The sequence below is a fragment of the Saccostrea cucullata genome, unplaced genomic scaffold, assembly GCF_032062105.1.
Source record: "Saccostrea cucullata isolate Sc308-1 unplaced genomic scaffold, CSIRO_AGI_Scuc_v1 ctg8557, whole genome shotgun sequence".
In the NCBI taxonomy this organism is placed as follows: domain Eukaryota; kingdom Metazoa; phylum Mollusca; class Bivalvia; order Ostreida; family Ostreidae; genus Saccostrea; species Saccostrea cuccullata.
The window spans coordinates 44697-62386 of record NW_026938448.1 but is presented as its reverse complement, the minus strand read 5'-3'; the positions used below and the strand labels follow the sequence as shown (position 1 = coordinate 62386).

At 33.4% G+C, this 17690-nt stretch overlaps 1 protein-coding gene across 1 annotated transcript in view; it reads right to left on the bottom strand.

The window, feature by feature from the left end:
• Window positions 1-17690, bottom strand: part of LOC134250325 (MAM and LDL-receptor class A domain-containing protein 1-like) — a gene marked incomplete at its 3' end in the record, with an annotated part of 75157 nt that overhangs the window by 22503 nt on the left and 34964 nt on the right. Inside the window, exons 14-23 of the mRNA XM_062732687.1 lie at window positions 16393-16500; window positions 12289-12380; window positions 11079-11205; window positions 10686-10849; window positions 9492-9573; window positions 8065-8222; window positions 6620-6746; window positions 5618-5787; window positions 2286-2367; window positions 1862-1983 (exon numbers count right to left, since the gene is read on the bottom strand). Coding sequence (XP_062588671.1) covers window positions 1862-1983; window positions 2286-2367; window positions 5618-5787; window positions 6620-6746; window positions 8065-8222; window positions 9492-9573; window positions 10686-10849; window positions 11079-11205; window positions 12289-12380; window positions 16393-16500 — 1232 coding nt within the window. The remainder of the gene's footprint in view (window positions 1-1861; window positions 1984-2285; window positions 2368-5617; window positions 5788-6619; window positions 6747-8064; window positions 8223-9491; window positions 9574-10685; window positions 10850-11078; window positions 11206-12288; window positions 12381-16392; window positions 16501-17690) is intronic.

Genomic DNA, 17690 nt, shown 5'->3' with positions numbered 1-17690 from the left:
AGATCTCGCTATGTTTTGAAAAATGAGTAAAAACGACAGCATGTAAGAATATCTGAACAATAATTTAAAAAAAAAAAAAAATTGTACTTATCCACGTTTGTCTGAAATTCAAACAGATAATGAAACTTGAATCAATTGCTTTAAACCCTCAAAACAAATTTACATTAATAAGATTCACTGGACAAAACAGTAAAGGCCTGAGAAGAGCAAAGAATTGCAAGAGCAAAATCACGGGTTTATGTGCCATATTTTTGAATACTAGTGATCTTCTTATTCAAATTCTTATTCGGGGAGGCAGTTTAATTTCTGGAGGAGTTTAGAAAGCCGTGGGGATCCGGGTTAGAATAGGTCCTCAGTACTCCCTTGCTTGTCGTAAGAGGCGACTAAATGGGGCGGTCCTTCGGATGAGACCGTATAAACCGAGGCCCCGTGTCACAGCAGGTGTAGCACGATAAAGATCCCTCCCTGCTCAATGGCCCTGAGTGCCGAGCATAGGCCTAAATTTGCAGCCCTTCACCGGCAATGGTGACGTCTCCTATATCAGTGAAATATTCTGGAGAGGGACGTTAAACAGTATACAATCAATCAATCAATAGAAAGCAAACTTTTTGCAAGAAAAATCGCAAGGTTTATGAGAGGAAGGAACCAGAATCAGGAATCCATTACATTAAATTTCTTAATGACAGCGTCCAAACCCACAGGCCACGAAGAGTAAAGAACTTTTGGGGTTAAACAGAAGTTAATATTTTGTCACAGCAACAGTATTCACCAGATCTTTCAACTTTTGACTTGTTTTTTTTCTTTCCTGAACTTGAAAAAAACACCTTTCGGAAAGAAAAAAATCAAGTACAGGAAATCATAGGATCTGCCATGTTCCAGTACAAGAACGGCAATACTCAAAAAGTGTTTTAAAAACAATTCGAAATTGAATAAAAATGTTACGGATATGTATTTTAATTTAAAAAGAATATCTGAGTGAAATCGTCTCTTTGAAAAGCGGTTTTTTTTTCTTTTCGAGCACTGATGACATTATTTATTGAACAGTTCTGTTAAACAAGGGTTATTCGAGATACTGCATAAATAATGAAAAAGAATCAGTAAACTAGAGTAAAATTGAACACTTTATTAAAGCTGCTGTAAAACTTGTTTAGAATCCAAAAGAAATATCTATAGAATGAAATACGTGAAAATGAATTCAACCAATGTCTGTTTTATACACATATGAGCAGGTGGATTTTAATGCACAAAATGATATGATGGGCTTCAAAAATGGGTACCGTCCTTGGTGAAAAGGAGTTACAACAACCAACGCACTGTTTGCCAAAATTCAACAAATTATCACTGATTTTGTTTGATTGACTTTAAGACACCTCAGTTAAATTGATAGGCATTTTTGGGGGGCTAGTTTACAGTAACTCTGTTTTAAAGAAACATTTCACGATAAAAGAAAAAGCTTAGCACTCAATTGCTTTAAGCCCTCAAAAATAAATTTACAATTTATCGAGAATGAGAATGGGAGGTGATTCTTTTTATTGTTGTGTTTTCTTCTTTTCTTTTTCTCAATGAGGATATGCAGTACAAGTGTAACCTGTTTGTAGGTTTTAATAAGTCAAAATTGCGCTCGACCCATCGGTCACATCGTAAAAACAATTATATTTATAGGCGATTAATCCTCTATTAAACGTGTCAATTCATTATCCATATCTTGTAAAAAAAAAAAAAGATACCGGAATGGATAGAAACCCTGTCACCTTTAATTAACAGAAATATCGAGTACAAACAATTACTCACGCTATCACAAACACAGAAGATAATGTAAATTCAAAACGAAAGCTACTAGAGAGCAAAATATTGAACTCACACTATCACTCGTCCAATCAAAATCGTCCTGTGGTGACTGTGTCAGAAAACAGGATTCTCCAGGCTCAAAAGTGCAACTGAGGGGCGGAGATACTGGAGCGGGAGTGGTCGTGGAAGGAATTACTGAAACGGAAAATACCATATGTATTCTGCGACATCTTAAGAAAGGAAATTCCTCTTCCATTTTCATGCTTAATTCCATTCATTCAAGTTTAATTTGTATCAAGGCTTTAAATTTTAATAAGATTTTAGGTGAAGAATTTTTGTGACACATTAACGATATTTTATACAAACCAATTCAAAATGATGCAACCATATTAAGAAAGAGGGATATGTTGTTCAAGAATAACAAACTGATGTTAGCTTTGCGTTGACTTAATAGAAACTAAAGACAATAAGATAATAATCAAGGGAACGCCACTCACCACAGTCACCTGCCTGAAAGTGAACGTCATCAATTGCTATGTCACTACGGAAACCTCCTCCACGGACGGCAGTAAATTCAATCTGTTAAATAAATGAACATTAACTTAGAAGGAAAAACTTATTATACCGGTGTTGTAGAGTAGGATTTCCCCCATAGCCAGCTTTCCTCTTGGAAATCGTACTCTAGATTAGAACCCCCCCCCCCCCCCCCCCGAAGAGGAAACTCACACCAGAGTCCAATTTCCCCGTCTTTCTTTCTCAGAGTAGAATTTCCCCCTTGTTGTAAAGTCAATATAAACCACAAACGAAATATTTTTATGAAAAAAAGATAAACGACAAACGTGAGTTTTAACATCTTCGCTAGCCAAGGGTTTCTGATACGCTACTCTCCTCATAATCCCTTGGCATACGGTGTTGTTTTGTTTTGAACATAATTTATTGCATAATTAATACAAAGGGATTGGTTACAAGTTCTTGCAACTTAAAAAACCTTTCCCTGTAATATATACAATAATTAAAGTGATTGCCAAAATAACAATTGAAGGTGTAAACTTATACATATACATGAAAAATACAAAATATTTCAAGTTAAAACATTTATTTTACTAAAGATTCATAGTTCTTACAATGTCACCCCTACTATAGTTATTGTGATTTAAATTCAAGAAAGTGGTTTAGCTTTATCTATTCAAAGGTTATAGGTTAGAACCGGTTTTATAAATAAAATTGGCAGTTAACAGGATATTGCTATAGTCTGCTTCTTTTGAAAACATGTCCTGTGAAAAATGTGTTTCCAGTCCTTTCTGAAAGACTTTTATGATTTTCAACAGAAAAGAGTGGCTATAGGAAGGGGGGGATAACAATATATCTTATCATGGTTTACGGCAAAAATTAGAGCTCACTAGCGACCGATACGCTGGTAAAAAAAAATAATGTGTAATATCATCCACACTGGAAAACCTTTGTTTGCCTTATATGGCTATTGTTATTAATGCGCACAGAGGATCTAACCACGAACAACTGACCAATTGTTGATTGAATACCTTTACGTCAATACATGTTTACATTTTACTTCGAACACGTGGTTCAGGTCAATCTATGATCAAATCAAAAAATGTTCTTATGAGGAAAATGCCAAGATTAGAAACTATGAAAGATGTCACGGGCGTTTTTTATTTGTTGAAAAAATATGTTTAATAAAATGTATACGTAGTTAGTGTCAAGTTCAGAACACCAGCACTTCAAGGGTAATAAAAACGAGCAGCTTCTCGTATGCATTTTAAAAATGGACAAAACATTTTTTTACATAACTATACTCGTGATCACGTGTTTTGGCCAGGAAATCAACCTGACAATTGCATTCACCGATATAAAGGAATTTATCAAGCGTAATTTAAAATTCCTGTAGTATTCGTAGTAACCCATAATGTAGCTGCAATAATGTAGCCCTCTCCCCTTTTTTATTTTGGGAGAGGGCTACAACTCCTTAAGATCTCCGTAATGGTGCAGCTGCGGAAGTGATTCGCTCCCGCACGGATTTCGGCTCAAATTGTCAGCAAATGGCTATTTAATTAACATTTCTTACCTTGACTCAAAAAATGTAGTTATCCAAGACATAAATCAGTCCAAAAATATACAGAACAATCCATATATCAGTTATTTTTCGTGTATGTCAACATCACAACTTAAATTTATCCGCCATGTTTACTGACCTTCAGTTGACAGATTTTATTTTGGGACAGCCAATGAGATTAAGGATCTATAGGGAGCGGATTTCTTTGGAATTACCTTATTTTAAGCCTAAGTAACGCTGTTTACAATAAAATAACACATGGTATGATTTTATTTATCGATGTTTAGTGATACTATTCATCACAATTATTTTATAAACACCAACACATGCTTTATTTGGTTATTCTAAATTTCAAGCGCAAGTCTCGGTACGTCACGCGTGAACTGTCATGGCTGTCGAAGATAAAACACAAGATTTATTTTACATGGTTTTCGCGTTTAACGGGCTATGTTGTCGACAGTGAATAAAAAATCTCGTCTTATTAGAAGTAAGTTGAATGTAAAAACTACTTTTTCTGCCTGCAGTCGCCCGTATTTAAAAAATATTTTTGCACCATTACAGAGATGCTGTGGAATTGTAGCCCTCTCCAGAAAACATCAGATAAAAAAAATCGGAGAGGGCTACACTATTGCAGCTACACATAATGCAATTCTCATTCAGCTGATTTGTCAGTTAAAGTCACATTGGGGCCTCATTTGCTAATCTGACGCCAAAAAATATAGTCCCGGTTCCCATGCAAAAATATTTGTCCAAAAAGAAATTTTAATTTAAGACAGCGGGAACTTGTATCATAGGGAATACTTATAATTTAAATTTGAATGAATTCAAGAGAGATCGATTGAAGTACATTTCTACAGAATGATATTATAGGGTGGTGAAAACTAAAACGCAACATAACTTTTCTGTTTACCATGTCTCCACGTGCTAGTCACATCCTAGCCACATTTCCGTGAAAAATTTTCTCTATCTCGCTGTAGTCTCGCTAACTCTCGCCAGAGCCACTGCCAGAGCTACTCTGATTTTATCGGGCTTTTATAATTTGCAGAACACCGAAAAATAAAAGGTTCCGAACACATTAGTAGGGCTGAATGTGTAAATCTATAATGTTACATGTAAATGACAGTACTTTGGAAAGAAAAATATATAACAATAATGATAATAAATAATTAATATGATCACAAGTAAAATTCTCACATCATAAACAATCAAGGTTGTACATATATGATTAAATGACATAGAAACAGAAGAAGAAAAGGGGATCAACATCTACCTGAATCACGAATGAACTTTTGGACACAATGAAATATTTTGTTATTCACATCAACTGACAAGGAATCATTTCCAAATAATAAGAGATGGGAGTTGATTATTGTCAAGTGATTGTATTGTAAAATATTGTTTAACTACGGTGTTGATAGAAGTTGAGATTTTTTCTCTCGACCCAGTCAACGAATCAGCAATTGTTTTTTGTAATTGAATTTGCGTTCGGGATACTTCTTGACTCTTTAATCTTGGAAATGAAAAACGCAGGTAAACAACGATCCGTAAGATTACACCTAAAGTCAGTTTTCCGGAAGGAAATTCTACTCTAGAGCCAGTTTTCCGGGGGTAATATTTTAGGGGGGAAAGCCTACTCTACAAGACCCGTATGTATTACTATCATAACGATGACACTGACCAATGTTTAACAAGTGATACTAAAAAACTTACGGTAATTATAATAATTATAAAAGACTATAAAAAATGTTATGTGTTTACAATGCCACTTGTAGGTGAAACTGGAACATAGGCTTGATTCCACAAGTTTCCTTGATTCCCACTTTCACTGAACAGAGTCTGGGTGTTACCACCGGATATAATGCCCACACTTAGGGTGCCGATATTTGTGCCATACATATGGTAAGCGAAAGACAGACAGAAAATCTGGCCTAGAAATACAGAATTTTACATTGATTTATTATCTATTACTAGAAACTATTGAATAAAATGTATAAATAATGAAGACATACGACATGACCAATACCATCGATATTCGTCATGTTTATAATATTAACTGAAATAATCACTAATAATGTTGTAACACTGCATGTAAAATCAGTTACAAAATGCAACATAAAAACGACAGAAAAACAACTTGAAATCATCTAAAAGCTGAGAAAAAATTTCACATTGTAAAATCACACGTTTTCGTGGGGTCAAATTTTCGTGGTTTGAGTAAAAACTCTTGGTTCTAGGGATTTAAATTCTTGGATGAAGAATTGTTGAGTAGTTATGTATGTAACATTTTACTTTTCGTGGTGGACATGATTTCGTAGGTCTCTTCATACCTAGAATATAATGAAAATTAAAACCCCACGAAAATGTGTGATGTCACAGTATTCAACTAATTCAATTATTATTAACATGTACTGATTTTCACTTAGGAATTATTGCAGCTATTTACAAGGGGGGATTTATAAATATTTTATGCATATTCAGTGTATGATCAAGAGAGCCTAACTGCAGAATACCCTAAGCTGGGGGCCATAAATTATACAATTAATTTTGGTAGAGGACTCAATTCTTTTTAAAACCATGACAATAATTCTTCTGCTTGATGTCAAGGAGTAAAGAGAAACATTTTTGAGAGTGTGGTTCAGCGGTTGAAAATGAGAAGAAGTTGAAAATTTTTAAATGTTAATGGATGATATAAGTCACAAGACGGATGAAGACGGACCAGACAAGATAACAATGTCTCATAAATCACCTAATAAAACGTACTTGTATCAATTGCTGAACTTTGAAGCTTGGCCTCTGCACCGCTTGATTCACCTGTTGCCTCTATGTAAGAATACATATTTCCCTCATAAGCAGATGAAGGACCTGTGCTAGTTGAGGGTGTACTCCCCTTAAATAAAACAGTTTATAAACTCTTAATTCAAACAACATTTAAATGTAAAAAGAGTAATACAGATACTTTGAATTTGCACTGTAAATTTATTTTTTGTTTAAAAAAAAACAACAACATTTAAAGGTGTTGAATTTCTGATATGAACATCCAGTATTACTTACTGATATCATAGTATAGCATTTCTTACTAATATTATCCAGTATTACTTACTGTTATAATAGTATTATAGCATTGCTTTCTGATGTTATCCAGTATTACTTACAGTTATTATACCATTATAGCATTGCTTACTGATCTTATCCAGTATAACTTACTGTTATTGTAGTATTATAGCATTGCTTACAGATATTATCCAGTATTACTTACGGTTATTATAGTATTATAGCACTGCTTACTGACCTTATCCAGTATTACTTACAGTTATTATAGTATTATAGCATTGCTTACTGATCTTATCCAGTACTACTTACTGTTATTATAGTATTATAGCATTGCTTAGTGATGTTATCCAAAATTACTTACGGTTATAATAGTATAGCATTGCTTACTGAGCTTATCCAGTATTATTACTATTATTATAGTATTATAACATTACCTACTGGTCTTATCCAGTATTACTTACAGTTATTATAGTATTATAGCACTGCTTACTGAGCATATCCAGTATTACTAACTGTTATTATAGTATTATAGCACTGCTTACTGAGCATATCCAGTATTACTAACTGTTATTATAGTATTATAGCACTGCTTACTGAGCATATCCAGTATTACGTACTGTTATTATAGTATTGTAGCATTGCTTACTGATCTTATCCAGTATTACATACTGTTATTAGAGTATTATAGCATTGCTTACTGATCTTATCCAGAACTACTTACTGTTATTATAGTATTATAGCATTGCTTACTGATCTTATCCAGTATAAATTCCTGTTATTGTAGTATTACAGCACTGCTTACTGAGCTTATCCAGTATTTCTTACTGTTATTGTAATTATAGCATTGCTTACTGATCTTATCCAGTATTACTTCCTGTTATTGTAGTATTATAGCATTGCTTTCTGATATTACCCAGTATTACTTACTGTTATTATAGTTTTATAGCATTGCTTACTGATCTTATCCAGCATTACTTACTGTTATTGTAGAATTATAGCACTGCTTACTGATCTTATCCAGTATTATCACTGTTATTATAGTACTATAGCACTGCTTACTGAGCTTATCCAGTATTTCTTACTGTTATTATAGCATTATAGCACTGCTTACTGAGCTTATCTAGTGACTGATATAATGGACCTGCATTACTTACTGATCTAGTGGTCCAGTCGAAAGAATCTCCATCTGTATTCTGCAAGAAGCAAGTATCATCCTCGAAAGTACAGTGCAGATCCGACTCACTTGGCGCCTGTGTAGTTGGCGCCTGCGTAGTAGGTGCTTGTGTAGTTGGCTGTGCAGTTGATGATTGACCTTTTAATTATATAACAGCAATTAATGGTATGTTGAAGACCTGAATCTAATCATGATGTGTACTAAATTAATACATCATAAATTAATTGTAGTAGTACAGTTAAAGATATACACGCTATTAATAATTACTTGTGTTAGTTAAAAATAAAATTGGACATTTATTTATTTTGCTTAGATAAAAAAGGGAAAAAACAGTGTAAATTACAAAAATGAAAATGAATGCGATATAAAGATATCAATTTATAATTATTTATTTTCCTGCCAGAAAAGTAATGTCTGTTTTAAATTAAAGCATCACGTGACACCGTCTCTACTTTATATGTTTAAACAAAAATAGCATCAAGAAACGAGGTAGGTTTTTTTGGTATACAAAAAACTGTTTTGAACTTGATGTCAAAGGCCTAAAGCTTAAAAATAGTAATCTTCTGTTCAAGGCAGAAGATGCTTCGAACTTAGTTTGATTATCAAGAAAGTTTGATTGTACCAAGTAAGATATAATAACAAGGGGAACAAAAAATGGAATTGAACTAATCAGTAATATTCAGCAGTAATCAGAAGTTCCCCAAATACACGTGAACCCCTGATCCTAGGTCTAATGAATTTTTGAAAAGGCACACTTGCTTATCAAAAATGTTTGATTAATACCAAGGAGCAGATTTCAAACAATTCATTTCAGTATGTAAGTAGACCCCCCTCCTCTTTGGTATCCCTAACCCAGGGGCCTTAAAATTCACATTTCTAGAAGAAGAGCCTTTGCACATCATAACTATATAGATAGTTCATCTACTTATTACCCAGGAGTAGAGAAAAACATTTTCATCGATTTAATTAATGTATTTTCACTATGTAATCATTATAGAGCCCAGCCGTAGCACTAGCACTAGAACCCCTGACCCTGGGGCCATGAATTTCATAATTTTGGTAGAGGATTCAATGCTGATTACAATCACACCAATAGTTTGACTGCTTGATGTTCAGGAGTAAAGAAGAAGATTTGTAAAGATTGCACTAATTTTAGTGGTTTTTGCCCCACCCTCAGGCCCCGAGGGGGGGGGGCAGGGACCATGAAATTCACAATTTTTGTTCCCCTTCACCCACAGATGCCATATGCCAAAATTGGTTGAAATTGGTTCAGCGATTTCAGAGAAGAAGCTGAAAATGTTTAAATGTTAACGCACGACGAACGGCGCACGGCGAACGACGACGGACGAAAACGCATAGCAATAGGTCACCCGAGTTTACTCAGGTGACCTAAAATGCACTACCTACCACAAGGTGTTGGGGTTAATAAAACATCATCTATGGCGATGTCACTTTGCCACGAATTCCCTCGTATTGCTTCAAATGTGACCTAATAGATAAAAGGAATCTTATCTCAAGCTATTAGTCATGTTGCTATCCGGGTTTTTAAAACAAACATTATTCTCATAAATCATTTTTTTAAAATTTATTTCCTTGTCCTTGCTGCATAAAAATGGGTTGACTCCAAAAAATTTTCAACGCCAGGAAACGATAATTATGCCATTCGGATTGAAAACAGGGAACATATTAATTGTATGTCTGAGAACATTGTCCGAGGATTTTTTTGCAGATGGCTGGGGCAATCTTGCATTCAAAAAAGATTTTGACCAACCGTATTCATGCAGTGAACATTTTTAGTTTCAACATGGCGTACGAAAAGTGAACAATTTGTCCTGGCGTTTGCTCACTGATTCTTAGACAATCGTAGGAATTTTCATAGAAATGACAAACAGTTAATGTTGATTTGAAAATCGCATTTAAAATTTACAAACTGCCAATCGTTGCTATGGAAACAGATGAAAAGTAAAAATTGCTTAACAATAACCGCGAACTACCAAGCCAATTATTATGAAACTTTTATGGACAGTTTATTACATCCTGCCAAAGAGATATTTCTGTTTTAAAGATAGATCTTATGCAAAAAAGTTGCCATAGGAGTGAAGCAACATCAGAGGTATCATCCATGAAAGTTTGGTACATGTTATTTGGGAATTGACCTGTTCCTAAAACTTTAACCGGGACGCCGACACCGACGCCGGGGTATAGCATAAGCTCTTTGTCTGGTATTTTGTCTCAGGACATCAGCATATGCAAAGTTACTTCAATTCCCTTCTTTACGTAATCATTTTTATTCTGACAACTTTACCCGGTGAATTTTTTTTTTACCACAAAACAAACAAAATAATCATTGGGCATCAATTAAAGATATCCGATCCTTATCCAGGAAGGATAACTTTAAAAAATATTTGATTTTAAATGTCTAAAAATTAAGCTTAAAGTTGAAATCTTTTGTGCCAGAATTTTCATTTTATGCATTTAAATCTGATTAAAGATTCTTTGAAGTCTTAGAAACGGTCTTGTAAAACATTGACATTTGTACTTAATGAAGTGTACAAAAATAAAGGCATGATTATAGAAATCGAATTCCAGACTCTTACTTACAGTGTAACTGGCACTATCGTTAATTATATCAACTTCCGCTTCCTTCCACTGATCCCCTTGATCCCCTGACATGGTCCAGACCTTGACTCCATTTCGTAGAACGTTCAGTGTTCCCATACTAGCGCCATACATGTGATACCAGAAAGACAAGCACCTTGGGGTTGCTTTTGATGCCAAAATGTGGAAGATTAGTCAATGTTTCATATCTGAATCTGTTTTAATGTTTTGTCGTATATGCTAAACATTATAAAATCAATTATTAAAAGGTGAATGTGTAAATCATTTAGTGTCATAATTTTAATTACAGAAAAAATAACGTTATCACTGACGATAAGCGATTGTAAGGTAACTGCTGTAATTTTAACATATGATTTTTGAAGAATATTGGTATACCTGAGACTAAAGGCGTTTCATAATGAAATTGAGTTCCAGTTGTTACAGGACTGGAAGTCTCTGCATACAAATAATATGTTCCAGTCTTAGCTGCCGATGGACCTGTGCTACTAGATGGCGTGCTACCCTGTGAAATGTAAAAGTCAGAAGGTTCGACTAAACAGGTAGGACGTTCACCTCGTCACCATGTAATTCAACATTTTAATGTCTGATAGGCCATATTTTGAACTAGATGGGCAAAAATGTGCAGTTGAATTTCTTTCAAATTTTATTTAAAGAGAGGTTTTGTATCCTTCAACAAAAAAATTTTTAAAAAATGATATTGAGGAAAAATTTTTATGTTCTACTTTAAATGAATTTTCTTAAAAACCGTCAGTACTGTCCGTATATGAGTATACGTATTAGTTCATTTTGTAGTTCATTATGTAAACAGTTCATATGTATATTTGTTCTATTGTTAACCTTTCATTGTATCAACATACACCATGTTGGGGCTTTAGTAAAATAAAAAATATTCAAAATTTCATAGTAAAATTGTCTTGTCAGTTTTTTAATCAATGCAATCATTGAACCATTGTAGTATTATCTCCCAATACTTGTAACTCTTGTAATATGTTTGTTCCTATTTCGTTGACTAGTTTTAGATGTTTAAAAATTGTAAGATGAATTATTTGTACTCTTAGACCTAAAATGAATAAAACGTTTTAAGTTAATTAATTACTAAGTACTTTTGATTGAATACATCTACTTAAACAAGAGGTCCTCGGGCCACAACGCTTATCTGAGCAAATTTGGCTCTGTTGATCTTCAAATGATTTCCCCCGTGTAATCCCTATTGTGGCCTTTCCCTACCCCTACGGATCATAATTTGAACAATTTAGAATCTACAGCAGTTGAGGATGCTTCCATATAATTTTCAGCTTTTCTGGCCAAGTAGTAGAAAATGTGAAATTTTTACAGTCAGACAGACGGACAAACGATGGAAAACTTCAGATCAGAAAAACTCACTTGAGCTTTTCAGCTCATGTGATCTAAATAAATCGGGCATTCAAAGTCTACATATGTGGAAATTATACTGAAATTTTCATCATATTCAATGCTTTATAAATTATATTTTTCATCAATATTATGCTCTATCAACGACAATCAATAAAAAAAAATCCATAAGAATCCGAAAAATACATGTAGACTGAAAATATGATAAGTATACCGTTCTTGTTGTCCAGTAAAAGGAAAACGATGTTGGATTTTCAAAGTAACAGGTCTCGCCAGCTTCAAATCCACAGGAAATGGTTCCATAATCTAAAACCATAGGTACTCAAAGATTACAGAGCTCACCTCAACGAATGTTGTCTTAAAGAAGGCTGGGGTGCTATTAAATTAACCATCAGATATATCTTAAATTTTCAGATATGGTATCTTGAGCTGTCAACTATTATTTGGTAAAGAAAAAATTCATAAATTTTTGTTTTAAAATTTGATTATTTTTGTATATCTTTGTTTATATGGAACTCTTCTTCTAAAGGAGATCAAAATAGTCTGAAAATGACCACAACCACCCAGCCCCTTTAAGTAAGGCAAAGTACCACAATTAACTAACATTCTAGAAGATAACATCCCAAAATGCACAATTTATGCATTTTTGATCTAATGGGGCTTGCAGTTACATGGAAATAGACCTATCCAAAAACTTTGAACAAGAAAATGTAATTCAAATCCAGCATCTGAAGCATGTTTGAGGTTGTTCATCCCTTGATGCATCATTTCTGCAAACTTGGTTAATAGGCCTTTATTTCTTAGTTTCTCGATGTTAAACTTGCACCCATAACATTTATCTGGTCCATTATCTCGAAAATGTATGCCTCCGAAGCAAGTCTATCAGTGTGCATCCTTAAAGGCTTCATCCATGCAGGTTTGGTCATCATAGGGCTCATAGTTACTTGGAAATGAGAACTGCACTAAAAACATTAACATTAATCTGTTCACCCATCTGGAAAATGAAGGTCAGATCCAGCATCCTAAGCAAGTCTGGTAGTGTGCATCCTTATACATGTATGTATCATCCATGCAAGTTTGGTAATTTTAGGCCTCATAGTCACTTGGCAATGAGAACTGAACCAGAAACTTTACTTGTTCACTCATCCGGAAAATGTAGGTCAGACCCAGCATCCGAAGAAAGTCTGGTAGTGTGCATCCTTAGATGTACCATTCATGCAAGTTTGGTCATCATAGGTTTTACAGTTTCTTAGAAATAAGACCTACACCAAAAATTGCACCAAAATGTTAACCTGCTCGCTCCAAAAACATAAACCTGGTCATTGAAATTGCAGCATCTGAAACCTCATCTGATACAATTAAATATACTACAAGCATGTTAAATGCATATGTGATCAATATAGGGCATATATCTACTTACAGAGAAAAAAGATGCAGAAACCTTAACTTGGGACGCCCACGCCCAGGGTATCACATAAGCTTCCCCCAACTTCGATGAGGTGAGATAAAAATACACGTAAAACTGAAATTTTCATATTTTATGTACTTTTAGGTCTCTACAAAAATGATGTCACCTTAAGAGGCAATATTTACAATGAACTCAAAAGACATTATTATTATAATTAGAGATTTATTATAATACTTAGAAAATATATCGCAGGGAATTGAATTTTAACCACTATAGTGGCTACCGACAAAACAATTCCAATACTATACATGTATATTTTAATTCTTATTGACAGTAAATTAAAGCCTACTGGCTTGCAGCAGGAAACAATATTTTACTCAAAATTTCGGTTAGCTTTGGAGCAAAAATAGACGTAACGTCTCCCCCCCCTTTTTTCCCATTCTAAAACGTTGAAAATAACCACGTCATTAATTGACGTTCATTGTGAAATCTGTTATACTATGTTACGGATATTGTACTTCGGGGGCTCTTCAATCAAAGATAAAAGAAGCTTATTTGCACATTTTACTGATAATTTGTAATTTTTGGTAAAAATTAGCTTTTAACCCCTACGACTAGGCCTAGTTTTAGAAACAAAGGACTGCATTTTTAAAAGTAAAATGTATTGATTTAAGGAATCACTGTCTAGTTAGTAGAGTATGCCAGGGCATCAACGATAGTGGGAAACATTGGTTAATTTGCATAACGGGCGAAGCCCTTTTTGCATAAATTATCCAATGTTTCCCACTATCGTTGATGTCCCTGGCGTACTCTACTAACTAGACAGTGATTCTTTATATTTCCATTTCATTGTGAATAAAATTGTAGATTTAGACTTTAAAAATATAGACATAGATTTAAATTACAGGACGACTCCGATGCCAATTTCAATAGCCTTCGCCCACTTATGTCCAACACAAAGACAGCCGCACGAGATTTGCATCCATATTTGGCCTCCTCGGCTGCGTTAGACAAGAGGCAGACGCGCACGAGATTTGCATGTGTATTATGCCTCCTTAGCTATTGAACTATCGACCTGCCTAATTTACATTCCGGGAGAATTATCAAGAAATCAACTCTGCTAACTTTCAAAGAGTTATCAGAGAAAAAATATTAGAAAAGGAAATATTAAAGCACAACATTTAAACAGCTTTAGTTATATTATTCATAATTGACATTTTCCCTTTACATGTAAGCATTTAGTTTAATAAGATGCCACGATGCTCTAGAGGAGGAATATGCAAATTCTACCTATAAATTTATTTTTAAAAATCTAATGATAGTCTGTCAATATAAAAGTAAATTCACGACTTATTATAGTATTATAAATGTTTTACCATTGTTTCCATGGCTTTTCACACCGACGCTTAATTTTATTTTAATAAACATTAATTAATGCAGCCATTATTGAAATCGTAACGTTTTTCTTTTTAAGGACAGGTGATACAAACACATATTTTCTTTGGAGGAGACTTAATATCATGTCTCAATTTTAGAAAAGTGGATAATTCTTAGATTTTTTTTCTCCTAAGAACTGGAAAATGAAATAGGCCAGGAAAATATTAGTAATATTTCAATAAAATAACATATATGGACAAAATACACTCAGTAAAGGTTTACTGATGAAAACAAATTTCAGAATATATTATCTTGTTTTTTCTTAGAAATTGTTTATTATAAAAATATAGCCTTTTAATGAGGTCGATCTATCGATATATCGACTTCTTAGAAAAGCATATCTACCAAGCACGAAGTGCAAGATCTGTGTGTTCTTTTTTTTTATATATATCATTGGATCAACCTCATCAAAGGGCTACATTTGTAATGTTATGTTTTTTCAGAGATAGACAAAACAAGATTTGAAATAATTGGAACAAGACACATGTTTTCTCTATTGTCTTTTTTAACTCTTGGAGTCTAGATATCAAAACAAATGAAGGTGTTTATAATGTAATTGTGTTTCCTTTCTATCTAGAGTAATGGAATTTATTTGTTTGTTAAACTGTATCTCATATTTTGATTTTTAGATAAGTATCTGATATGTTCTAATACTGGTATATGGTAGATTCTTTTTCCAGGCATTGATATGTCTTACTAGACATTACAAATCACCATAATTATAAATACCGCAGAATAAAGCAAAATTTTTAGCAAGGATTTAATTTTGGCATTATTAGCGAGGGTGCTGAGATCGTTAAAATTGAATATCGCAAAAACTTAATAGCATTTTATATGTAATTGCTTCTTACATGGGCATTTTTTATATAAAAATCGCTAAAATTGCATCACACTAAAAATAAAAAACCAGTTTTTAAGGACAAATCGCTAAATTTGCATCTCGCTAAAATTTCTACTTATGCGGAAGGAATTGAAGTGTGTGTATATATATATATATATATATATATATATATATATATATATATATATATATATATATATATATATATATATATATATATTTCAAGTCATACACTTTTTTACCTAATTTGAACTTTTTTGTTTTACAGAAAATCATTACCATTTTAAGAAACATCAAGTCGCTATGCATTTCAGAACCTTTAAATAGTAGCTCAAATCTACTTGATCATGTGATCAAGTTTGAACAAATCAGAGAGCTTGGAATAAATGAGAAAACTATTATAAATACTTATTATTGTTGCAATTTATATATAAGTATTTATTCATTGACTGTTCTGAAAAAAAGCTATATATGATTGTTTGTATGACTCTACTACTGAACAAAAACTTATCTCAGAAGAATATAATCCTGAAATGATTATCCTCAAAAGCTTTAGTTAAGCAAAATATCAAAATCATATAAATATTAATATATTGAGTAAAATTATAGCGATAATTGCAAAAAAACTATACCAGTTAGGGTATCACAATTTTGTCCAGTGTAATTGGGATCACAGGTGCAGGAATAAGTGTCACCGACTGCATGACACGTCCCATGCTTACAAGGTTGTGTTTTGCAGGCTGAAAAGTATCAAAATACATCCATATATTTTACAAAACAATTATTTTTCTTAAATCTCAATATTTTGTTTACGAGAAAAGAAAATCACAATTTGGTGTAGCACGTCAATTTCACTCAGAGCGCAACGGTTACAGGTCTCTCGAGTGTTAAAAATTATTTTATCTCTCGTAGGGAGGACGCGTTGAAGAGAAGTGAATTCAAAAGACGCCACTTCTTTAACTTTTCCCAATCACGAATGCAAGATGTGTTACAGAATATTAGGCCCCACTGTCCCGTTAGGGACTGATTTGTTACGGTATAATGATGCATTGAGATGGAAATATTTCCTTTTTCTTTTTCTATTGATACTGTAATTTCGACAGTCGTAAATCATGTAAATATTGGAATTTTTTTATTTCGAAAAATTCTTAGTTTTGATATGCAAGATAATTACACTGTAAGCACGAATAACTATAACAAGGAGCAATCATGTCTGAAGAAATTGAGGGGAAAAAAATTAAGACCTACGTGCGATTGCTAGTCCGTCGAAGTAAAGAATAGTTTTTTAAAAAAATATTTGTCGTGAGACCCGGGGAGGGGGTGCTTAGTTTAAGTATAAAGCTTGTCAAGGTGAAATCCTACCTTTATTCAAGTCCTTCGTCGGTAACCTCATCCCCCTTTTTCAAGCAGAATTCTTTTTACATGATATAACACGACTCATAGACTAAATAGTGTACTCTAGTCAACTAAATAGTGTACTCTAGTCAACTAAATAGTGTATTCTAGTCAACTAAATAGTGTACTCGTCAACTAAATAGTGTACTCTAGTTAACTAAATAGTGTACTCTAGTCAACTAAATAGTGTACTCGTCAAATAAATAGTGTACTCTAGTCAACTAAATAGTGTACCCGTACTGACATCATCCTAACAGTATACTGAGAATTCTAGATAGAACCTGTAACACAATGTAAGATATATCTTATGAGAAATTTAAGTTCAGACAAAAAGCTGTAACAGATCTTAAGAGCTTCCTAGTAAGTAATCACTCAGGTGCTGATATCCTGGACAGTAATATCAATAATGTTAATTCTATCTACGAGTCTTGTTCAGCTTTAACTTATGTCTTACGACATGTGTTTGGAAACTTTTGTGAAACAGGTCCCAGAACCACGTGAATCTTCACTATCAGAGTAAAATTATGTAAAATTG